Here is a 26,761-nt window from a genome sequence, read left to right on the forward strand (position 1 = left end):
CACATGCAATTGCTAGAATTATCTTAATTTTCCACATTTCTTCTACTGATTGCAGATTTGCTAGGGTTGATTATCCCACCATATGACTTTTATCATATAGTGTACCCAAGACTTATCTAAGAGGGTTGTGTTAAGACCTAAAAATAGAGATATTGTATTAAGCTTCCTGTAAATGCCCAAATTGTGTGTGCATTTGTGTGTGTGTGTGTGTGGGGGGGTTAAATTGTGCTTGTGTTTTTTACATCGTAAGAAGGGGAACCTTGAATGATGTTTCATATACCATGCTGTTTGGGTATGTTAGCCCAGTGTCTTTTGTTTGGCTTACTAAAATATTAACTGATGGGGTAAGAGACCAACTTTCTACTGTCAACTCTATAAAGTAGAAATCCTACAAATTCAAATCTGGCAACATAAGCTTAGCATCTTCCTGTGGAAAGCTAAAACTCAGGAAGAAGCCAACTTGGTTGTTCTGGTTGCTTCTCCTCATACCCATCTCTAAAGATCTTTAGAATATAGTCTTTTGATTGAAGGCATTAGTAAAAAAAATCCATAGCCATCTGGACAAATATCAGGCACTAATGAGCCCTTAATGGTCTTTCCCTTCTCTGCAAAAGGAAACCATTACAACCTAAAATTTGATGAGTCAAATGTGACCACCATATAATCAGTTAGACCAGCTGTGGTGGGACCAACTAATCTATGGGTCACCTTTCTGATGGTGAATTGTTGGGGCTGTGAACAAGTTTGCAAGCAAATGTAAATATATGTACTAAGTTTTTAGTTTGTGTTCAGTATATTTTGATACTTTGCTTATGTTAAATATATGAACTTTTTAAATTAGGAGACTAGAGCAGCCCATGGACATATAAACATTTCATTCATTTTGCATACATTACATAAAAAAATACAATTTGGCCTGCAAGAATTATGATTTCATATGAAAATATATTTTAAAACTGATATATATATTCTCATTGAACATAATATGCCTTATGAATGTGCCCTAACTATTGCACACTATTATAAAAGTGCTCTACAGAAAAAGGTCTGCCTAGTGACAAATGATGCAATGTAGTAGCCAATAGGAAAATTAGATTCTGTAACTTAAGCCAAACCAAGCCAAGCCGTTCTGCCTCTTTTGAAGGGTATTTCCAATTTCTGCAATGTATATTTATCACTTTCACTTCCCATCGGGGTTTGATTGGTCTTTATCAGAGCTGCAAGCTGACTTTTTATATCATTGTTCCTTTTGATTTAGATTCAGAGCAGAAGCAACAGAGCAAGAGACTGACTGGAACAATCACCGCAGGTGTACAAAGAGCAGAAAAAAAAGAAAAGAAAATCCTAAAACCAAACAATGGCTGAAGAATCTCAACATTTGGTTGGGGAACAAAGTTCGATCAACACGGAAAGCCTGATGCCACGGTATTAATGTTCAATATTTATTTAAAGTATATAAGTCTTACAAAAAATGTTTAACTTACGTACCAGGGGAGTAATTTATTTATAATTTTTTCATGATTTAATTGGTTTAACATTCTGAAAACACATTGTATTTATTGGGCTTGAGGATCATGGTTGGTCATTCAGACTATTACCTGTAATTTATAGATGGATTTCCCTTTTAACCGTTCTGCACATATGCACCTTTTTTTTAATCCATGCCCATCTATGATTGAGTTACCAGATAGCCTCTGTAACCAGTGGCACTTACCAAAAATGTCATGTGGAGTAGCATTTACCGGGGCCATCTTGTCAACCTGTGTTGCATTCTAACTTTCTATCTAGATCAGTACTACATAACACTTGTAATGATTGGGATCCACATAGAGTTGGTCCTAGAATCTCAAGTGACTTCTAACAAAGGCTACGTTGTTTCGTAATCCTGTTTTGTATTACAATGTGATGACATTTCTCTCTCTGCTACATGACAACCAAATCAAAAAATATAAAGATGGTTTGCAAGTATGTTGCATGCGCAAAGCAAAGGAAAAACAATGCATTTTATAATCTAGAAATTGTATTGTGATAAACGTCACCTGTTACATCTTAAAATATTGTCTTCAACAGAGCAGAAGATTATCTCACAAACCAGACAGGGAGAGAAAATGATAAATTCCCCCTCACTTAAAATATATTTTTTACGCCCTTTAAACCTTTCCAATCAGAGTGGTTTTGAACGGCAATGTTCTGGCATTATAAACTGCATTAAGAACGGTCGGGATTTAGAAGAACCAAACTATCTAGATTGTGAAAGTTGAATAAATAAAGATGGTAAAACAGGAATAAGTGGTAAAAAAATGTAAATACAGCTATTAGGCACTCAATATGTTAAGACATTACAACAAAGTCTTCCTTCTTTGATAACACGCATAAAGGAGAGATATTTTTCAACGCCTCTAGTCGTGGCATTAGACTTGATTGTCTTGAAAATGAGAGAAGGTTGAAAACCAGATTATTTTGAAAACAAATCTAACTATTTACTGGAAAAACGCTTTGTATTTTCATAACACTTACTGCGGTGATGTAGAATTCATGATTTATATCCGTCTGCAGTTAATGGGACACATATCTTTAAATATTAACCCCTTAATGACAAAGCCTGTACATGTACGGGCTCAAAATGTGTTGTTTTCAATGGGTTTAGGGACAGCCCATTGTCCTTAAGGGGTTAAGAACGTTCGAGAAATGTGTTATGTGTTACGGTCCTTGGAATTTAAATGGTTAAGAGGCTAATAGTCCAATAACCAGTTGAACAGGTTACTTCTATTTTTTTTATTAAAGCAAGCACAACCTTATTAAGTTTTTATCTCATCTGAGGCATTTTATAGCAATCGAAAGTAAAGAACTGTATAAAAACTAGATTTAGGGGTGTCAGCTTCCAAAATACCCCAGCATAAACACTAGCAGCTCAATCAACATAGTTTAATTAAATCTCTTGTGTTCAAAGAAAGGATTTAAAGCAACATTAAATAAACGGAATAAAGGACCAGCTCTAAAGAGATTTAAATGCATGAAAAGTTGACCCCTCCATTCACAGTTTAGGCTGTGTGAGAAAATTCTTCATTTGACCTCAAACCCTGAAGAGGACTGTGTAGTGAACGAACCCCAAAGTGAAATATAAAGATACGCCGATCCATTGTCTGGCAATTTGATTTTCTTTTGTCGTGATAATTTAGGGACGGACCCTAAATAGAGTTTATATATTTAAACGTAACCATAATTGCTGCTTCTAGAAGAATCTTTTTTAGAAATTCCAATAAAAAAAAATGTTTTTGCATATACATTCTATTTTGTTTAGTGTTTGTGATTTGAGGCAGTCAGAGGCACAAGCACCCTTCCTGGTGATCCGATCTTACGAGGACTCTTTGCACATTTTATATATATTTTTTTTCTTTGATATCATTTTCACAACAGATACGTCAATAAAATCTATAAGAAACATGCCCATTATCTATAAGTGAACAAGCGGAACTGTATCACGCATCATATGTGGCTTGTGAGGGGCGGCTGTGTAGATACTAAGCAAAAACCGTACTGAAATGATACGCCTTCCTCTAACACACCAATCAGATGTCTGAAACTGCATGATGTCATTAGTTGCTGGGCAGAAGGAGTCTGAATCTGGCTCTTTTTGCCCTGTTTACCATATTGCAGCATTTATGACTCTTTTTATACGTATGATTGGATAAGGATTTTTGCTATTATTTACTTTAAAATTTAGAATAAGAAATCCAATTCAAGAATAAGAAATCCAATATTTTTTATTTTTTTTTAGTTAACTTGGATTTTAACTGTACTTAGTGCATAAAACAGTCATAAATATAGCACTAGCTTCAGTGGAATAGAATGTACTGTACCAAAACAAGAACAACTAGTTATATAAATACTCAAAATATATATTTTTTCCTTTCTTTACGTAAGTTTCAAACAAGTCCCAAACACATTAAACTTCCCTTCTTTTCTCTTATGTAGAATTCAGTCCCATAAGTGGCACTAAGCATGATGGGTATCCAGATAAAAATGGAGGTTGTGTATAAATGAGCAGTTGAGGTGCAAAGAAATAAAAATGAAGCAGGAACATTTAACGGCGATACCACTTTTGCATGCTGCAGTTACAAAGATTAACCACACGTTTCTTGCTAAAATGGATGAGGGTGATGGATGATGATAGAAAACCTACAAAAAATCCCTCTTACTGTTGTGCTATAGAGTTCTAACGTTTTGATAAGATTTGTTCCTCTCTTTTCCGCTTCTTTATAGCACAATAACCTGCAGCAAGAGAAGCCTGATTTCCGCTCTGTCTGTCTTTGTGGGGCTGCTGTTTGTGGGACAGGCTGTCACGGTCTACTTCCTTGTCCAGCATCAATCCAACATCAATGATCTTCATACCACTACTGTAGACCTGAAGCTGCAGAACTTGATCAAGAAGCTTCCTGGATCACGTAAGTTGTAGATTAAACAAAACTTCCACCATACTTTTATATCATTATGTAATTGTAAGGAATATGTATGTAATATTTGTATAAAGAAAAATCACATGACTAGTAACTATCATTTATTTCTATTTGTCACATAAATGTTCTTCAACCCATGATCCTCTGCTATTTGAGAAGCTGGTTGTCAGATCCTGGAAGCCTCTTTGAGATTTTAACATGACATCAATTACATCACACGTAGTATGTGACAAGATCATGAAAATAATGCTGTAGATAGTGTCAAATGTCCTTTCCAGGGGCGAGCCCAGGGTCAGTGATGTCTGAATGCAGTATTTCTTTGGCACACACTGGATTGAAAACACATGCACATGCATGCAAATATTAACACCTACTCACTCTAACACCTTACATAGTATCTCTCTCTCCTTCTCTCCCTTGCCCCACTAACCTCAGGTTCACCCTGGAGCATTCACTGGCATAGACTCATGCTAACACCATACACCAATACAGCACATGCTGACACCATACATGGTCCTGCATAATGGGCTGATCTGAACACATTTTCTTGAATATTTAGGGACCACTCTACCCTACAGAATGGCACCAGTCATCCTATGGGCCAGACAAAATGTGATGCCACATATTGCATCATAAGAAAGATCATTATCAATCTGCTATGGTTTAAAGAACAATTATTTTCCACCAAAATTATTCAATTAAATTAAATTCCATGACTTTGCTACCTCATCAAGGAACTATTGTCCATCAATATACCAAAGGCCATTGTACTCTACATTTTATGTTACTGTTCTTTATTGTTCATCTACTAGTTCACCACGGGGAGGGGGGGGGGGGGTGACCAAACATGAGGCAACATCCTAGCAAGGTCTCTGTAGAGTTAAACACTAAATCTTTTTTAAATCTACTTCCATACAGGTCATTGGCCTAGAGGAGGCTGACACTAAGTTTTCATCTTTTTTCTTTCTAGCATCTCATTCTGTACCTAAGCAGAAAATGAGAATGGCTACTATCGACATACCTTTGATGGTTATGGATGGGAATCGGCCCCCACGAAAGAGCACAAATGTAAGTTTGTCTAATCCGCAGATCATTTTTTAAAAACCGGCACCTATATGATTAGTGATGCATTTCTTGTAATGTCTAGAAAAGGGAGAGCTGGGGTTGCCCGTCCTGGGAAGTTCCCAGGTATGTAAGCACTTATCGTAAGGGCTGGTGCAATGCAGGAAGTTAGGGAACTAGAGGATGGTTCCACTCTGTCCCACATAGAACAACTTTTAGATGGCATTTTTAATTTTGGCATGCATGTAATGTATTCTGTTATTATCTGCAAGAAGGAATTTATATTTTGTCCTTTTTGAAAAGGAAACTCCCATTAGATACATAAAGACAGCCGAAAAGAACAAATTGGTCCATCTAATTCATCCTTTTTAAATCACTTTTAAAAAAAAAAGTGTAAAACCTTAGTAGATTATTAGCTATCACAGTTATGGGTTGAGTTTTACAAACCTTACTGTGTAACGGAATGTTTTTCAGTTTCCAAATATTGCTATGCCATTGGTTAATAGTGTACATTTTATGTATGTATCTGTTAAAGTAGGTGTTAGCTATATTTATATTATATAAATCAATTTAGGTCGTCTCAGCCAATGAATGCTGACATATGTAGAAAAGAATCAGTTATATGACAATGATGCTGGATAATTGTTCCCTTCTTTCTAGGAACTGAAGGGAATTGCTGAGTCCAGCAATAAGGTGGAAGATGCGGTCCACTATCTACTTAGGGTGAGTGGAACTCAGGATTCTAGGTGGTGTCCTTTGACAAGTAGCTGGTGGGAATAAAAAGATATTACTTTTATTTACTTATTTTATTTACTACCTGTCTACATTGTTTTTCCCTTCAAAGAATGGGTACTGTAATAGAGACTTGCCTGCAATGTAGACCACTGCAGGTATGGGGGTATCTAGGCCTTGTGCATGTGAGGACGTTTGATGAGTGGTACTGAACCCAAAGCTCAGCTGACTTCAACTCGTCCATGAGGGAAGAGTGCAAGCCAGAACCGCACCAAAATTGGTTCCATGCGCATGTGCACACTTATTGTCCAGCTTTTTTGCTTGGCTTGCATGGCACTGCGGCAGGATTATCCACTTCTATTAAGTGCTGATTCCATATTACTCATCTTTAGGCCTAAACACAAGTTAAAGGGAAAAGTGCTGATGGGGTTTTAAAGTATGTTTATTTTTTTAAGCTCATGCTTTCTATAATTATCTACAGAAGGGTGGGCCGACCAGGTTCTTCCCATCATTTAACGGCACTGTCCTTGAGAACCTGAGAGAGCTGAAGAAGACACTGACTGATGTCGAATGGATGGTTAGTATGGACACACCACTCTATGGTCTATTATGTCTGGAAAAAATATTCGTTTACAAAGTAGGTGAATTTAATTTAATAAACTGAGCTGTAGGGGGGCAAGTCGTAAATAAATTAAAGGGACGATCCATGTTATCTAGATGACTGCGTAGGAATATGAACTAGAATCTGCAATTGTAATCATTCGGTTAAGTGAAAGGAAGTCCTTCAGGCTAAAGAGAGTCAAACATTTGCAGACATACGCGAGTATCCTCGGCTTGTTGCTACTTGCTCTCACCAATGTCCCTTTTTTTTTTTTTTTTTTTTTTTTACTCTCGTAGATCTTTGATCAGTGGATGCAGCAGTGGTTTCTGTTTTACCTGGTACAGAACAAAAAGACTCCTGATGCTAACCTTTCCACAAATAGAGCCTTTTCTACAGGTATTGTTTACTTTACTTACCTATGATTTAAACTTTATACACAGTTGTGCCCTTTAGCTACTAAAGTGTCTGAGGGTGCTGTTGTGGGAAAGTGGGCAAGGTGAATAATCTAGTTTTATTTTGATATTGTAGTGAAAACACACATCTGCAAATTCCATTTTTCACTTGATGACAAAAGCTGCAGGCGCCATCAGAGATAGTTGTAATTTGCAAGAGGTGGAAGTCTGTTAGATTCAAGCTCCATACACTGCCAAGTACCCTCCCTACATGTCCATTTTCCTTTTATGCTGACCAGGGTGGTTCTTCTGCTGAAATTGGACCTATAATGGAATCATTTCAGTTGTAATTTGAGAAATTGTAGGCAGAATAAGCCTGACACTCCTGAGGCGCATTGGCAAATAGTCAATAACTCTACAGCATTGACAATCAATGCCAAAAGAAGGCCTGCAAGAGGAAAGCATCTATTCTTACTTAAATGTTGTCTTCAGAATTCATATAGTCTCAAGGTTATTCCACATGTCCTGTAAATAAGTAGGGTACTGGTACCGGTAGCACTCACTTGTCCACTTAGGACCAGAAAAGCCTGTTGCTGAGTGTTTCCAATCACAGGACTGACGACAAAGGCATCAGTGTTCGACAGCCTGTAAGGTCCACATTTAGTTATATTAGTATATATTGGTATTCTGCACTGTTAAGTTTTTCATGTTTACATTTTTTTGTTTAAGAAGCCCCAGTGATGTCTCGGTGTCAGCTTCAAGCAAGATCTCATCACATGCCTGGTGGATTTAAGCCTGAATGTGATGAAAATGGTGATTTCATGCCCGTGCAGTGTTGGAGAAGCACTGGTTACTGTTGGTGCGTCTATAAGAATGGAACCGAGATCCCAGAAACAAAGACTCGGGGCAAGCTTGATTGCACCAGTAAGTGTTAATCTTTCATTAGTAAGCAAGAGAGAGATAGCATTTCTTAGGACCCTAGTAGGAAAATGGAAAATCACTAATATAGAATTGTAATCTCCTGTATAACAATGGGATAACCTTAAGGGTTACAAAATGTCAAGGGCCTTTCAAACAGTTAGGTTACAAAGGTTGCCTATAAATTAGGCGAATATCAACAGTTTCTCAAACAGATCCTAGTTACATATCTTACGAGTCATGAATAATGAAACAAAATAATTTTAGCATTTTAGTTCACGGTATCAGATTATGCTAATCCAAGGCGAATCAACATGCTTTGTAAAGCAATCAGCAAGGGCACATTAACAGTAGAGAAGTAGAGTGCTGTTGAAACTTCACCAGTAGGTCATCACATGGACCTTTGGAGAACCAAATTCTTCTTGTGACTCACTATAATGAATAAGTGAACAGAGCAAATCAGAGAACACTTTAGCAGTCACTGATTAACTAACCTTTCCAATATGTCTAATGTGAAAATGTAAATTTTTTTTTTTCTTTTCAGGCATCCTTGACCTATATGATTCTGCCACAGGCTCTGCAGACACTGACTATTCGTTTACTCCATTCGGTAGGTCCTAATGCTGCCACTTATGATGCACCAAACTTTGAACTTGTGGTTTATATCTAGATGGCATAATCGCTTAGAATACCATCTCTGCCCAAGACGCTGCTCACACCGCGAAGATCCCTCCCAGTCTTTCTGGCTCAGTGTACCGCGTGCCCATATGAGACATCACCTCATGGCTCGTATGCGAGACAGAGCCATAGCCTTGAAGCATAAAGGACAGATCACAGCAGGACATAGCCCCCAAATCCCAACTGTTCCAGAAGAATCGTGACAGTTGTGAGGTTTTAGGGGTTTATTCATGAAACCAAACTACGTAGGTGATCTGAAATATTTAACAATAAGTTGCCATTTTGGCTAAAAGTGCTTGCCATAAGCTGCTGGTATAGCAGCAGAGATTGCCATGTTCCTTTACAACCCACTAGGTAAGAGGTGTAGACTGATGAACTGCATTACTAAACACAGACTCTCTCTCTTTCTCTGCAGACTGAGTCTTAAGAGGACCATTACCCGATGAGTGATCTACAGCAATATTATCCGAAACAGCGAAGCAATCTAAACCAGATCATCTTATTCTGATCTCTTCATTAACTGATGTTTGCAGCAACCTCTTGCTTCTGAATGTTTAAAATAAGTGTGGTTTTTCTAGTTGGCATTCACATTGCAACGACATCAAGCTTGATAAATAAAGCTGTGATCTGTGTTATATCCATTGGTTTATCCAATTCCCTCAAAAACCTGCAATCCCACTAAAAACTTCCTAAAGATTGAATTTTACAATTACATAATGACAATATTTGATTATATAATGATTTTCATGTAACAAATATCAAAACACCTCACTAATTAAAATGTGATTTAGCAAGAATGCACAGCCCACCTAGCAGGTGGTTTCCAGATAATTACACACAAAATATCTGAAATGTATCTCCCACTTCATTACACCCCCTTTTCTTGTGCAATGGATGGCAAATAACCCCGCAAAAACACATCACAACATGACATGCAAACTCTTACATGTGCTATTCACAAGCAAGTCTTCAGTTTCAGACATAACTCCATCTCCCCAAACCTTTTAAGTATGTTTTTCTGTATTATATTTTCAAACAAATTTTTAATTACATATAACATAGCAGGTTAAGTTGCTTGATTTTATAATGAACTTTTTAAATGCTACGCAAATACAGATGCAGTTCGATTTTTTTTAACTAGTTATTAAACCGTGGGATTTGTAAATTGCCATAGGTTTCCTTTTAATCAGGAAATAAAAATAAAAAAAAATGTAATTTGGAGGATGAACCTTAGTTTGTGATGTTGCGGGAGCAGGCTTTATGACTAGGATGGTATTATCATCCTCTAGAATCTTTTTGAGTTCCTGCCAATTTACACAGTTTCCTTCCAAGAGTTTTTACGGATACTCAGCGAGACGTGCTTTACAGGGTCTTGCACATCTATGGCGAATAAATGTATATTGCTGTAAAGATCCCACCGACAAAATGCACAGGATTCAACAGTGTGCCTCGGATAAGCCTGGTTAAGATTGTGAATTTTTTTTTATATATTTTTTTTTTATTTTTTTACCATAAACACAAAGGCTGCAATAAAGCTACCATTTTTCTCTCTTCACAGTACTGATTTTGCTTCTTAGATTTAATGCTTTTTTTTAAAAGGATTCTGCATATACAACATGCTGTATAATCAACTTAATAAAATAAATAAGATAACCAATGTTTTGTTCCCAATTTCTCTCTGCAATTGACAGAATAAAAACAATTATATAATATATATTTTAAAAAAAAAAACCATAACAAAGCTTTTGTATGAAAATTTAATAGTTAGCTGGGAACTAGTTGGTTGAAGTCCCCAACATAAAACATTTAGACCATTAACTTTAGTGTGCTATTGTAAACAAGCACTCCTTTTGTGGAACTCATTAGCCAGGAGCACGTTGATACACTCATCAGTCAGTCCATTAAAACACACAGAAATAGAAAAGATATTTTACAAAGATTAAAAAATATATTCATCTAAGCACACGGTTTAGGTTCAGGAGACAACCTATGTACAGAGCTAGGCTGCAACAGACCCAGCCAGTGGCACACTGTGAGGTGGGGCACTGCCTTGGGCCTAACCCAGGACAGAGACCTCAGGACGTACTCTGAGCTTGGTCTCCTCAAATTCTCTGTATTGAGATAACATATCCTGATTCTTCACCTCAGCAGGACACACGGGGGAGGGGGGGGGGGGTTGAAACGCTGCGGAAAGTTCCCAAATGGGCCTGGTACAAGGGACATCTTTGATCTCTCCTACGTGTGAAGCATGAACACCCAATAGGGCACAATGGCTGCTACCCCCATGAAACCTGCACCGTAAACCTCAGCCAGAATACCCCACTACTCACAGAAATTGTGAGGTAAAAATCCGACGACAGAAGCTCCAATTAAAATTAGAAAAGAAAAAAAAGAAAAAAATCACATTTGTCATTCTAGAGTTGCTCCTGCACAGTATTTTCATTGAAAACATACGTAAAAATCACAAAATCCGATGATTTTCTTCTTCCTCATATGAATCTTTCACAGTCCTGGGTTTGCTGGTGGAAAACAGGAATAAAGAGGTAAGTTACACAACCGATTTTGTATTCATTAAGCTGGAAGGTTAGTAGGCAATGTGAACATATTATATTATATATATCACATATATATCATGCATGATGGACCAAGCTCAGCATAATGCATATTTAACCCTTTAAACCTGTTTTACAAGGAGGATTTTGAGCACTTAAATTTCTCTCTTACAATTAATGTATACCCGTAAATCATATACCATTTTAAAATAGATTTGAATTTCTGACCTGATACCTTACTGGGTCAGCAAGTTAAATTTTTTCAGCCTTTGTCTTCTTCTGTAAACAATAGGAGAATATGGCAGTTAGATTTGAACGCAAAACTATAACCATAAAGGGATATATTTAGACTAATTGGGTTCAGTTTGAGCAATATGATTTCCCTTGTGTTACTTCACCAGTAACGCCCAAGCCTGCCCAGTTGAGACCAAAATGTCACATAAGATGTATTGGGATCTTTGCTCTGCAGCAACGTCATGTACTTGGTGCAAAGGAGTGGCTCCTAGATCTGTGTCTGATGGCACCAATTCCCATATTCCTTTAGTGACGCAATTCGCCGACATTAAGTAGAGAATAACCAGAATAAGGAATCTGCACACTCCAAAGGAACTCAGGTGCTTATCTGTGCCAGGAAGGGCCAGCTCCCCAGTAAATCAAAAAGATAAATAAGGCTCCAGGCACTGACGCTGGAACCCTTATTTGCCTGGAGCCTTATTTATCTTTTTGACATTAAGTAGAGGGCATATCTCTGGCCAAATGCACCCATAGGAGTCAGGAAGTATACCGCACACAAAATATTTAACAGTAACATTAGCAGGTCAGACTCATCAGTACAAATATATTTCCAACATTTCACCCTCACTTTACCTTTTTCTTAGGCTTAGAGACTAGGCCCAACCCAGGACTGGGAAGACCCTCAACTGGTGCTGTTGTCCCAAGAGATTTCTTTTTTCCTTCCTTTTTCTTATCTTTCGAATCTTTCTTTTCTGGAAAAGAGAAATACATATAAATACCACAAGAAGTGCCCAGACAGCGTTATGTTTACTACAAACCACTGACAGCTAAAACACACACAATTGTTACATACATATACTTATACATTACTTACTGAAACTCGCCACTGAGACATTATTTGTCTCTGAAACACTAGAATAAAACCGAATTCAATGAAATCTCACAGAATCACTGGACTGGTACATCTAACAAGCTTCGATAAAAAAAGGCACAATCACAAAATCAGATTGTCATGTGAATTTTTATTCTCATATTGTGAGATCCTGTACACAGAACTGATAAATCAAAAAAGATTGCGCATGGTTTTTCTTCACTCTTGACATAAATCACTCCTACTTTGTTCACTTTCATTTGGGTGCTACGTCTGAACGCCTTTTTCTAATGAAATTAACCTTTGGTGCATGGATTACACATGATCTACTATTTTATAGATTTTCTTTAAATGGCAGGCATATCAGCCCTGGTGCTCAAGGTATACTTTTTGTAAACCTAGAAAAATAACATCAAATAAATAATATATACAAAGCCTTCACTCGCCTTTTAAAGCAAAGCAACACTGACTTAAATAAATGTACAAAGCATTTTCACATTTCACGTAAATACAGACTACCTATACACATAAATTAAACAGACACTAAATTCTATGAGAAAAGAAAAACTGCACGTTTAAGAAGACTGACTAAATAGTTGTAAAAATACTTTTTTTTCAGTTTCACATACCACCCAAAACCTTGGCCTAAACCAAATCAAAAATACATACTTTTCTTTGACTTTTTATCAGATTTCTCAGACTTCTTTTCACTCTTTTTGGAGGATTTGGTTTTTGGTGTCAACAGCCCAGCTTCTCCCTCCACTAACATGGACTTGTTCTTTTCCTTCTTCCCTTCCTTTTTTGCCTTCTTGTCAACTTTGGCTTTCTTTTTGGCAACTCCATCCTCGGTTGGTACCTTTCGTTTTTTACCGGTTTTGGTCTTCTCAGACACCGGTAGGGTGGGAATTGGAGCCACTGCTAGCGGTGACATTATACTCGCCGTTACTGTGGCTTCAACTCCACTTTTATCTTCTGTACCTGGACCCACTGAAACCAGACTACTTGTATACTGTCCAGCGGCCACAGAGGCACCAGCTAAGATGCCATCTGAAGTCTTTTTGGATACAGATTTTTTCCCCTTGTTTTTCTTTGGACTCCTTCCATCCAAGAGAGCTAGAACGGTTTCTTCTTCAGATTCAAACACTGTAAGAAAAAAATATTTTGTCGGTCATGACGTTCTCCGCGGCCGAGCCTTTTTATAGATGGATGACTCCCTACTTAAGGTGCTTAACACTCACTTGGAAGTTGGTTTGGTGCTGTTGCACTCGGAAGCTTGGTTTTTGAGGATTTCTTCTTTTTGTTGCTGGGAGCTAAAGCCTCTTTGTTCTTTAACTTTTTGGGCTGTTTTGATTGGGGCAAGGAAGCTTTTGTGGCCAATGGAGGCGGGATCAAAACCTAAGCAGATAATAACAAGGACAAAGTAATAAGCGTTCATTAACTGCATTGTATAGCTTAGATGGTATTTTTCACATTCATGAACAACTTGGTAAAAAAAACAAAAACACCCCCCCCACCCCTAGAAAGCATAGACAGTATCAAGAAACTTCCAAGGGCTCTGCAATTTCTCTCAGTTGATATTTAACAGAAGTTAGTGTATACATTAAGATAGTTACTATAAAAGTTCTTTTGCACTATTTAGAATGAAAGTGCTTGTTTGAAACAATGTTATAAGACTATACAACGTATGCTTTACAAACTAAAATTTTGAATAGGTGACGATGTAGGGGGGGAAAAAAAATGTTGTAAACGCTACACATTTGTGTTAAAGGGCAGTCTGGAGCAGGAAATTACCTGGGAGTTGTCTAAGTCACTGTCACTTGTGTCTTCTGATGAACTGGCTGACTTGTTCTGTGCTGTTCCCCAAAAAAAAAAAAAAAAAAAATTGAAAAAAAAAAAAAAAAAAGATCAAATACAGTCTACATCACTTAATAAAAACAAAACAACCGGTATGCTTTGTACAATTCGTAGAGGGCGGAGGTTGAATATATGTATAAAAATGTGGAACTGGTGCTATGAATAGTGGACTTATCACCATAGTAACCCATGGAATAATGCTGCTTTTTATACATAACCCATGGTACCATCTCCAGAAGTTGAAAAACAGATCTGATTTTGCTTACCGGTAGCTGATGCTCCGACAGGACTTTTGATTGCAGTGACCTGGCTGATTCCCTTCTGCAGTAAGAAAACAACCACAATCAGCACCTCATTGCTTTTATATTCAAGTAGAGGATCAATCCCTTGCGTTTGTGCATTCTCATGTCTAGTTCTGTGACTAGTCTTAATTCACATTCAGTGTTGCATTTTGCGTTTAAGCAAATGCTGCACACTTGGCTCTTCACTGCCTGATGAATCAGACGATTAATTTTTTGCTGCAAGGCTGTGATCTGCTTTCCTTACAGCAGTAACATTGGTCGCCATATCCATAATCCTTACTGATTGATTTAAAGTCTACCGATTATGGGATTAAAACCAATCACTTGTATTATCCACAATAGGTCCCTCACATATCAGCCTCAAGAAGCGAGATGCCTACAGTGCCTCAGACTCATTATCTGAACTGCTACTGCTTAAGCTCACATTAGCTGTTGGGTTTGCCGTTATGGCGGCTTTGGGGGTGTTTGCTACCCTTCCTTTGGCCACCTTTCCTGGTTGTACAGATGCAGGAGTTGCAGCTTCTAAGGATGCAGTCAGGGTCTATAAGTGAAAGAAAACACAATCTTAGTTAAGGAGGAATGGAAATAATTAGTACATTTCTTGTTTACTTTCAAACTGTATATGGACACATACTTTGTTTTTATTATTTGGAGGACAAGATAGTTTTAAGCAGGCTTTTGCTTTATTAAAAGTTATTAGCTTATTATGTCCTGTATTTGTTCGTATTTTTCCCAGTTATGCACATCTGCCCCCATATTTGCCACTCTGCCCCCAGATATGCCTTATACCCCCTATTTGCCACTCTGCCCCAGATATGCCTTATACCTCCCAATTTGTGACTCCCAGTGCATCCCCAGACTTGTCCCCCCGTGCCAGTGAACATCTGCACGATACGCGTAGACAACCTCTGCCCGGCTTCTATGACTGAGCACCAGAAAGTCATGTGAAACTGGCACTCCGTCGTAGAAGCCCCAGTGGAAGTTCCAGGTAGCTGTGGAGATTGTGCGATGCGCATCGCACAGAGGTTCACCAGCTGCCAGACAGGAGAACCCAGGTCCCCTGCAGGGTTGCGAAGGATCCTCCTCTATAGCAAACAGTGAACGTCAGCTCGATGTGCGTAGGCAACCTCCGCAGCTACCCAGAACTTCCGCAGGGGCTTCTATGGAGGAGCACCGGAAGGTCATGTCACACTGGCGCTCCTTCGTAGAAGCCCCGGCAGAAGATGTCTGCACGCATCCTGCAGATGCTCACCGGCTGCCAGAGAGGAGGATCCAGGTCCCCTGAAAGGAATCTGGATCTTAGTCTTGACCTCACACCGCCATTTGAGGCCGGATTATAAAACTCCCTCGAATTTAAGGCGAGGGGTAATTTTCAAAGCATTTGCTCTGAAAAAAAACATTGTCTTATACTCAAGCAAAACCGGTATTAATAAGATTTCTGATATTACAGACTGCTGAAGTAATTTCATTATTGGAACGCTGCTGAATAAGTTTAACTATTGGGGGTGGAATCAGGATTAAGAACATGCTCTCAAATTTGCACTCCCAGTTTGCATGACGCCCACAAAGACCCATTTCAAACTTTGCCTGTAATGTCAAAGTTACCCTAAAGCCCCAAATCAAATCACAGACGGTCGCTGCGTGAGCACCAAAATCTTTCTCTATACGTTGTAAAACGAAGCGTATACCTTCTCGTCCTCACTGCTCGAGTCGCTGCTGTCTGTATCACTTTTTGCCTCGGGTGCTTTTGCAGGTGCTGCTGGGACCCCTGTACTTCCTGGCTTTACAGCAGACGCTTTTTTGCCGACTGCTTTTTTCGCAGACTGGACCTTCACAGGAGCTGCTGGGACAGACTGAACAGAAAGAAGCACTTTGTAAGAGACAGCAACGTTAACAAAATAGGACATATAAAAAATAAAAACAGAACGGAGCAAAGTGATTTTTTTTTAAATAAAATCATTGTATTGAAAATTATGGTGTAGATAAATCTAACACGTAGAAAGCTCATTTTCAGCATAAGTGAATATACCTTGTTAAGCAGCTCTCCATCACTATCGGATGAGTCGCTGCTGTCTGAGCCATCATCTGCAGCTAGAATAGTGGAGACGGGGGTTTTCACCGATACCGTGGATTTTCCTCTCTTGCCTGCCAGTGGTAATGGAGTTCCTGATGGTTTTGCAGCAGGAGTACTGGCTTTACCTTTGGATGTTGGAAGTACAACTTCAATCTTCAATTAAGATTGGGAAAAAAAAACAAACAAAAAAAAACAAAACACAGATAAAGTAGGCGATGAAAGCAGAAAAAAGGCAAATTGCGAAAAAAACGGCTTTTAGTTTTAGTTCAGGCATTAAATTTGTTTTGTATTCCGCAAATCACAGTGACCTCCAGCACAGATTACCTTGGTGGGTAGCTCTTCGTCGCTCTCTGATGATTCACTGCTGTCTGAACCACCATCTGCCAACAGCGCAACAACTGGAGTCTTTGTTGTAGCTGCAACCTTTCTTTGCCTGCCAGTTAATGATGTTGGAGCTGCAGAAATCTTGGTTGCACTGGCCAAAAGAGGTGCTGCGATCTTCTAACCCAAAAAAAAAGAAAAGACATTAGAAGGTAACAATGAGTACGACATATTTAACCCCCTCAGTCCCCTATGGATGTACCGGTACGTCCAAAAAACGCATCCCAAGAATCCCCTATGGACGTCTCATAGGGGACTGAAGGGGTTAAAGAAAATGATTGTGATTGTTCTGTTCAGCTCACCCAGGTTCTGTGGAATATGACAGAGCTATATATATATATATATATCAAATAAGTACTGCAACAACAGATTGTGAAGGAAAAAAGGGAAAGGAAGGCCATATGAAAGAGGTGTTTACAATCGGAGTATTAACATTTGATATTACGTACTGTGTTCACCACCATTTTAGATGTGATTATGAATAACTTGAAAAGGGAGCTCTAAAAACACGTTGTATTAAATACCTTGGCCTCTGTCTCTTCCTCGCTGTCTGAATCGCTGCTCTCTGAGCTGTCATCTGCCGGCTTCTGAATGGGTTTAGTAGCCTTCACAGGAGTTGGTGTCACTGGCTGCTTGGCAGCTTTGGAAGATGTTCTGGAGTTTGCTGGGGTTGGTTGAGAAGGTGGCATAACCTTTGGCACCCAATACAAATGGGTACAAACAAAATAAATAACCGATCACGAAAATTACCATATACTACCCCCCCCCTAAAAAAAAATCAAGACTTCGATCCTGGCATGAACACTATTTTTATCAAGAGGGTGGTAGATACATGGAACAATCGCCTATGAGAAGTAGTAAAGGCTAATATGCAGTGAGGGAACTTAAACATCCATGGAATAGGCATTAAGGGATCCTGAATAAAATAACCGACTGATTAAGGTACGAATTACTGCATCAGAGGAAAAAAAGGGCAGATAAGATGGGACAAATACGTTTTTAATAACTTTCTATTAAATACCTTTGCACCTGTCATTTCCTCGCTGTCCGAGCTGCTGCTCTCTGAGCTGTCATTTGCAGGCTTCTGAATGGGTGAAGAGACCTTCAAAGGAGTTGAAGACATTGGCTTCTTGGAAGCTTTAGAAGAAACCTTGTACTTTGCTAGGGTTGGTTGAGGAGGTGTCACGACCTATCATAGCCAATATGATGAGAATTAAAAGCCAGATAACAGATCGAAAAAGCAAGCTATAGTGTAATTTAGATAAAAAATATATACATGTGATCTTCATTTGCAAACTAGAAAATACATTGACCTTTGTTTCTGTCTGAGGAGACAAAACAGAAAAACTTTATTCCTGTCCTTGGACATCAAAATTACTGTATATTGTTAAAATGACAGAAAACAATCAATTAAGGGTCAAGGACATCAAGTTATTCATGCCTGCGCACTAGCAAATACCTTGGTCTCTGTCTCCTCCTCACTGCTCTCTAAGCTGTCATCTTCAGGCTTCTGAATGGGTTTAGTAGCTTTCACAGGAGTTGGTGTCAGCGGCTGCTTGGCAGCTTTGGAAGATGCAATGGTCTTTCCTGGGGTTGGCTGAGGTGGCACAGCCTTCTGTACTCAATACAATCAGAAGAAAATAGTTAAAGCAGTCAAGAAAAGAGTTCATTATATAGTGTTAAATATAATTTAATCCAATTAAGACTCAAAGAGAACTGTAATCCCTGTTAGTACACTATTAAATACCTTGGCCTCTGTCTCCTCTTCGCTGTCTGAATCACTGCTCTCTGAGCTGTCATCTGCAGGCTTCTGAATGGGTTTAGTAGCCTTCACAGGAGTTGGTACCACTGGCTGCTTGAGAAGAGCTTTAGAAGATGCCATTGTCTTTGCTGGGGTCGGCTGAGGTGGCACAGCCTTCTGTACCCAATACAATCAGAATAAAATAGTGTTTATTAAATATAAATTAATCCATTAAAGCCTCAAGGAGAACTGTAATCCCTGTTAGTACACTATTAAATACCTTGGCCTCTGTCTCCTCTTCGCTGTCTGAGTCGCTGCTCTCTGAGCTGTCATCTGCAGGCTTCTGAATGGGTTTAGTAGCCTTCACAGGAGTTGGTGTCACCGGCTGCTTGGCAGCTTTGGAAGATGCAATGGTCTTTGCTGGGGTCGACTGAGGTGGCACAGCCTTCTGTACCCAACACAATCAGAATAAAATAGTTAAAGCAGTCAGAAGACAATTATATAGTGTTATTTAAATATAAATTAATCCATTACAGCCTCAGAGAACTAATCCCCGTTAGCACACTACTAAATACCTTGGCCTCTGTCTCCTCTTCGCTGTCTGAGTCGCTGCTCTCTGAGCTGTCATCTGCAGGCTTCTGAATGGGTTTAGTAGCCTTCACAGGAGTTGGTACCACTGGCTGCTTGAGAAGAGCTTTAGAAGATGCCATTGTCTTTGCTGGGGTCGGCTGAGGTGGCACAGCCTTCTGTACCCAATACAATCAGAATAAAATAGTGTTTATTAAATATAATTTAATCCATTAAAGCCTCAAGGAGAACTGTAATCCCTGTTAGCACACTACTAAATACCTTGGCCTCTGTCTCCTCTTCGCTGTCTGAATCACTGCTCTCTGAGCTGTCATCTGCAGGCTTCTGAATGGGTTTAGTAGCCTTCACAGGAGTTGGTACCACTGGCTGCTTGAGAAGAGCTTTAGAAGATGCCATGGCCTTTGCTGGGGTTGGCTGAGTTGGCACAGCCTTCTGTACCCAATACAATTAGAAGAAAATAGTTAAAGCAGTCAGAAAGCAGTTCATTAAATATAACTGAATCTATTAAAGCCTTGTAGAACTGTAATCCCTGTTAGCACACTACTAAATACCTTGGCCTTTGTCTCCTCCTCGCTGCTCTCCTCACTGTCATCTGCAGGCTTCTGAATGGGTTTAGTAGCCTTCACAGGAGTTGGTGTCACCGGCTGCTTGGCAGCTTTGGAAGATGCAATGGTCTTTGCTGGGGTCGGCTGAGGTGGCACAGCCTTCTGTACCCAATACAATCAGAATAAAATAGTGTTAATTAAATATAATTGAATCCATTAAAGCCTCAAAGAGAACTGTAATCCCTATTAGCACACTACTAAATACCTTGGCCTCTGTCTCCTCTTCGCTGTCTGAATCACTGCTCTCTGAGCTGTCATCTGCAGGCTTCTGAATGGGTACAGGAGCTTTCACAGGAGTTGGTGTTAACGGCTGCTTGGGAGCTTTGGAAGATGCAATGGTCTTTGTTGGGGTCGGCTGAGGTGGCACAGCCTTCTGTACCCAACACAATCAGAAGAAAATAGTTAAAGCAGAAGGCAATTCATTATATAGTGTTATTCAAATCTAAGTGAATCCATTACAGTCTCAAAGAGAACTGTAATCCCTGTTAGTACACTATTAAATACCTTGGCCTCTGTCTCCTCTTCGCTGTCTGAGTCGCTGCTCTCTGAGCTGTCATCTGCAGGCTTCTGAATGGGTTTAGTAGCCTTCACAGGAGTTGGTGTCACTGGCTGCTTGGCAGCTTTGGAAGATGCCATGGTCTTTGCTGGGGTCGGCTGAGGTGGCACAGCCTTCTGTACCCAACACAATCAGAAAAAAATAGTTAAAGCAGTCAGAAAGCAGTTCATTAAATATAACCGAATCCACTAAAGCCTCGTAGAACTGTAATCCCTGTTAGCACACTACTAAATACCTTGGCCTCTGTCTCCTCTTCGCTGTCTGAGTCGCTGCTCTCTGAGCTGTCATCTGCAGGCTTCTGAATGGGTTTAGTAGCCTTCACAGGAGTTGGTACCACTGGCTGCTTGAGAAGAGCTTTAGAAGATGCCACGGCCTTTGCATTCAATGGCTGTGTTGGGGGTATCACCTTATAGCCACAATCAAACATGATAAACAAGTTAACAAAACATTTGCAATAACAAATATCTACCATTTAAGGCTTTAGGAGGTGGCACCATCTTCTGTACACAACAAGTATTTGATACATTAAGCCCCTTCAGTGCTGGGGGGTTTTCATAACCAAAGGAAACCACACAAATTATATATCATTACGGTTTAGAGAAGTAGAGCTTCTTTTAAAATAGAAATACATAAAACAATGTTAGTGATAATGGATAAAACTATACTCTAATAGAAAAAAAAATCAAATGTTTGCAGGCTTTACTTTTCTTTAAATTTTATACTTATTTTAAAAGCGCCACAAGCTGGACAATGACCTTCCCTCTCCTCATCTGTTTGTGCCGATTACAATAACAGCCAGCAGGGGGAGCAATGAAAGAGTCCAGCAGGGTCTAAAAAGACCCTGCCAGGGCTCTCCAAGTCCTCAACTGAACTTGCAGTGAGTGTCAGCAGTGACACCTCCCCAAAGGGAACGCACAATCACATTCCTTGAAGAACAGTGTACCTACGCTCAAAGTCAGGACGTACCTGTACACACTAATGGGCTTCTTGCCACAACTTCTAAGGACGTACAGGTATGTCGTAAGGGGACTAAATGGGTTTATTTGCACAGTAAGCTATCGTGATATGATTACAATTTAGGGTTTATTAAGATTAGTATCACTTTCACGCAAGAAATGGAAGATTTGTCATTTTCTATTTTGGGGAAAATAGAGAATGTACAAAAATAAGCTAATAAAATGGGCTGGTTGAACCAACATATTTGCAGGCATGCATTACAAATACCTCCATCTCATCTGCACTGTCCGAGTCACTGCTCTCGGAGGTGTCATCTGCAGGCTTTTGAATGGGTACAGCTGTCTTCGCAGGAATTGATGTAACCGGCTGTTTGGTAGTTTTGGAAGATGCCTTTGCTGGGGTCGCTTGAGGAGGCGGTACAACCTTGGTACCCAACAGAATCACAATAAAACATTTAACAAATAACTGTAGTGTTATCTCAAGGGCTGTCCCTAACCATTTTTGCCGCTGCCTTCAGTCCCTTAAAAAGTCAAATTGTTATGCTATATACAACTTATGTCCGGTCTAGCCATTGTACAGAGCTACGGAAAACAGTAAACTATCTTAACAGGGTAATTAACACCCTGGGGCTTATTTATATTATAACACATATATGTAGAAACAGTAAATTTATTTTCTATTCTAGGGAAAATGGTTTATAGACTCCAAAAATGCACCTTTTAAGAGGCATGACACAAAACAAAAAGATAACGGGGTGGTTAAACCAACATATTAGCAGGCATTACAAATACCTCTGTCTCATCTCCACTGTCTGAGTCGCTGCTCTCGGAGGTGTCATCTGCAGGCTTCTGAATGGGCACAGCTGTCTTCGCAGGAATTGGTGTAACTGTCTGTTTGGTACTTTTGGAAGACGACTTGGCCTTTGCTGGGGTCGCTTGAGGAGCCGGCACAACCTTGTGTATTCAACAGAGTAAGAATAAAACAGTCAAAATACAGATCCCAACAAATAATTATAGCGTTATCTAGATAGAAATTAACCAGCTGGATCTCCCAAATGGATCCTTGGCTGCCCACTATTAAATACCTTGCCCTTGGCCTCCTCCTCACTGTCCGAGTCGCTGTTTTCCGAGCTGTCGTCGGCAGGCTTTTGAATAGGTGCAAGGGCCTTCACAGGATTCTGCGTCACTGGCTGCTTGGTAGCTTTGGAGATGGTCTTTGCTTTTAACTGCTGCGTAGTGGGCACTTCCTTCTGTAAAACGGGATACTAATTATGGTAACTCAAATACATTAAGAATGCCGAGAATGTGATGTGCTACTGGAGCAGCCTTCCAGCAAAAGTGGTATTTGTTAATAGTATAAGGGAACTTAAAAATGCCTGCCATAGTCATAAGGCTATCCCTGCATATAAGACACGGCTAATGACAAACAAATTTAGTTTTTTAAAGAAGAAAACATGGGCAGACTTGTTCCCACTTGCTGGCATAGTTTCTATGTCTCTAACAAAAAAATACACCTATACAATCCAGACAACTGCTTCTTGAACGTCAACGTATAGTTATAGAACTCTTACCTTTGGTGAGGAAAAACTGCTATCCGGAATCATTTTCTTTACAGCTGATCGAGTTGGTCCCATGGAGATCGTTGTTTGGGATGCCTTTTCTGAGGTTTTAATGAAGGCTGAACTCTTCCCTTGCGATAACACAGTTCCAACTTTAGGACTCGGTGCCCCTACCTTAAGTTTAGAATCTGGGAATACTCCAATAGACTTATTCTGTTGTGTAATCAGGGAAATCAGAGGGAAAATGGATAGAAATAAGATTTTAGAACCACAGAACACTGAAATTTATTTAATCTATAACAATTTATATTATTATACCTGTCCAATGTTTTGAGTGAAAGGCTCTTGAGCTGTGATTAAAGGCTTATATCTTACCACTAATTAGCAACTGCAGTAATCATTTATGACTTATCCACTTACAGCTGTGCTAAAAAGTTTGCCTACCCTGGCAGGTATTGTGAAATGTTGGCATTGATTTTAAAATATGACCATGCAAACAACTTATTTGGAGCTAGTGATCATATGATGCAATTTGTATAGTTGTTTGGCTCCTTTTTAAACCATAATGATAATAGAAATCACCCAAATGGACCTGATCAAAAGTTTACATACCCTTGAATGTTTGGCCTTGTAACAGACACGCAGGATGATGCACACAGGTTAAAATGGCAATTAGTTCATTTCCCCACACCTGTGACTTTTTAAATCACAATAAGTGTCTTTCTATAAATAGTCAATGAGTTTGTTAGCTCTCATTTTGATGCACTGGGAAGGCTATATACTGAGCCATGGGGAGCAGAAAAGAACTGTCAAAAGGCATCCAGGATTTCAAAAGATATCCAAAGCCTTGAAAATGCCAGTCGGTACTGTTCAATCACTTATTAAGAAAATTCGGGGACCCCTTGATACAAAGCCAAGGTCAGGTAGACTAATACAAATTTCATGACTGCCAGAAGAATTGTTCGGGATACAAAGAAAAACCCACAGGTAACCTCCAGAGAAATACGGGCTGCTCTGGAAAAGGACAGTTTGGTTGTTTTTAAAGGAGCACAATATGATGAGACTGGAACAAAAATGAGCTGCATGGTCGAGTTGCCAGAAAGAAGCTTTTACTGCGCCAATGCCATACAAAATCCCTGTTACAATATGCCCGACAACACCTTGACACGCCTCACAGCTTCTGGCACAGTGTAATTTGGAGTGACAAGACCAAAATAAATCTTTAGGGTCACAACCGTAAGCGCTGTTTGGAGAGGGGTAAACAAGGCCTATAGCGAAAATAATATCCGTCCCCATTGTGAAGCAGGTGGCGGCTCACTGATGTTTTGGGGGGATGTGAGCTCTAAAGGCACAGGGAATCTGGTGAAAATTGATGGCAATATGAATGCAGCATGCTATCAGAAAACACTGGCAGACTATTTGCATTCTTCTGCACGAAAGATGCGCATGGGACAATCTTGGACTTTCCAGCACGACAATGACCCTAAGCACAAGGCCAAGTTGACCCTCCAGTGGTTGCATCACAAAAAGATGAAGGTTCTGGAGTGGCCATCAGTCTCCTGACCTTAATATCATCGGCCAATCCGGGGAGATCTCAAACATGAAGTTCATGCAAGACGACCAAAGACTTTGTATGAGCTGGAAACATTTTGCCATGATGAATGGGCATCTATACCACCTGCAAGAATTCGGGGCCTCATAGACAACTATTACAAAAGACTGCACAATGTAATTGATGCTAAAGGGGGCAATACACAGTATTAAGAACTAAGGCTATGCACACATTTGAACAGGGGTCATTTCAGGCAGACCACCAGCAGCAGAGCCCCTTACAAAACAGGAATTAACCCCTAAAATGGCATTGAATGGGGTTAACGCTGCACTGTCTCTCTCAGGGAGCGATCAGGCAGCAGGGAGGGTTGGGGCTGGGGTTGGGGACCGAAGAACCCTCTCCCCCTGTCCCTTAAGCTGCCTCTGGCATTGCAGGGGGAGTCTCTGATGACTGCTGTAGGCTTCAATGCCTACAGGAGTCATCAAAGAGCTTGTGGGGGCTCGTTTCAGGCAGACCACCAGCAGCAGAGCCCCATACAAAATGGGAATTAACCCCTTCAATGCTGCGGCATTGAAGGGGTTAATGCTGCACTGTCGCTCTCATGGAGCGATCAGGCAGCAGGGGAGTGTTGAGTCAGGTCCCCACACTTGTGTGGGGACCCAATCAACACACCACCCCCTTTCCTGAAGCTGCCTGTGATCCCACGGAGTGATTCTGTAGGCTGAAACCGCGATTGCGGGAAAACCTGCAATCGCGGTTTCAGCCTACAGAATCACTCCGTGGGATCACAGGCTGACAAACACCTAGGCGCCAGGACAAAATTCGGAGTCGCCATGGCGACCTGGCTCCTGGGATTTGTCGAGCCCTGTCCAAAGGTATGCAAACTTTTGATCACAACTGTACCTAAACAATATTTCTGATCTGGAAAAGAGCACAATTGTCTACAGGGTCTAAGGTAGGGTAGGCAAAACTTATTAATGAAAAGTATAAGATAAAAAGGGCCAACATAAGGCTAATTTTTGCAGCAGATCTCGTAAATCGGCCTTATGAGTTGTCTCCAATGAAATAAAATGGTGCATACTCACTGCTAAGAGTGTCAGCCCCCAAGTTTAGATCGTACTACACTTGCGGATTAGTAAACTTAAGCCTGTATCTTTGACAGATATTAAAACTTTAAATTGGGGTTCACTCTCTGTAATCATCTCACCGGCACATCAATATCTGTTGAATCACTATCTGAGCTTTCACTTATTTCTGGTTTCATAGCAGTCTTGGCTGGGCTTGATAATGTTCCATTGAGTGCTACTTTGCTCTGCATTTTGTTATCAGCAGATGCTGCTGGAACGTTCTCGGCAGAGACATTTTTTCCCAAAGTGTCCTTAAAATGTAAATGCCTTCAGTTAGTTTAAGAGCAGTATAAACAAAAAAAACCTACACTTTTTTTCAGTGTAGAATCTAAGATGCTGACTAGACGGTAATTGATGGCGAGGTCCCACGTGATGCCCCAAGTGTTCCCATGGCAGCCCAAAACTTGCCCCAAATCAGTGGCCCCGGCCCTTCTCCTTTAGCCACTGCGATTTACATACGCACCCATGCGCGCACACAGGCACAGAATACTTCCACGTACCTTTTTATTTGTCTCCATCTCAGATTCTGAACCGGATGAGCTTTCACTGCTGTCTGAAGGTCCACGGGCAAGTTTTGAAGTCGCAGCTAATTTTACAACGGGACAAAAAACATAACATTTTAAATGAATACAAAAGGAAACACAACCACCTGTTGATATGATACAACTGCGACCATACTCTGCAAGCCCATGGATCATAGGATTCAAAACAGAGAGACACAGGTTGACAGGCGCTATCTTACTGTGGAACACACAATTACTTTCTAAGCATGTTCTCTAAAGGAACTTCAATGTTGGTCATGAAACAATGCATGCCAGCATCATACAAGCACACAGCTCTTTGATAAATACAGGCTGAAATAACAGACACTGTATGTAGCCAATCAGTGGCAGGGAATTTCAGATTATGGAGAGAAAAGGAAAGATTTTTGCAGCATGGGTGAGAAGTCTTTTTCCCAGTTTTAGAAGA

The 26,761-nt window shown here is 39.9% G+C and overlaps 1 protein-coding gene across 1 annotated transcript; it reads left to right on the top strand.

Moving 5' to 3' along the window:
- The first annotated feature begins 1,357 nt into the window (after positions 1-1,357).
- On the top strand, positions 1,358-11,962 carry LOC149297832 (H-2 class II histocompatibility antigen gamma chain-like). The gene is made up of 9 exons (XM_089488055.1): positions 1,358-1,425; positions 4,264-4,445; positions 5,428-5,525; positions 6,180-6,242; positions 6,733-6,828; positions 7,149-7,248; positions 7,974-8,168; positions 8,707-8,772; positions 11,862-11,962. Exons 1-9 carry the CDS (start codon positions 1,358-1,360, stop codon positions 11,960-11,962), a joined length of 969 nt encoding a protein of 322 aa, XP_089344181.1.
- The last annotated feature ends 14,799 nt before the right edge of the window (positions 11,963-26,761 follow it).

The sequence above is a fragment of the Sceloporus occidentalis genome, unplaced genomic scaffold, assembly GCF_023333645.1.
Source record: "Sceloporus occidentalis isolate IW3139 unplaced genomic scaffold, rSceOcc1.0.p SCAF_36, whole genome shotgun sequence".
NCBI classification, from domain to species: Eukaryota; Metazoa; Chordata; class Lepidosauria; order Squamata; family Phrynosomatidae; genus Sceloporus; species Sceloporus occidentalis.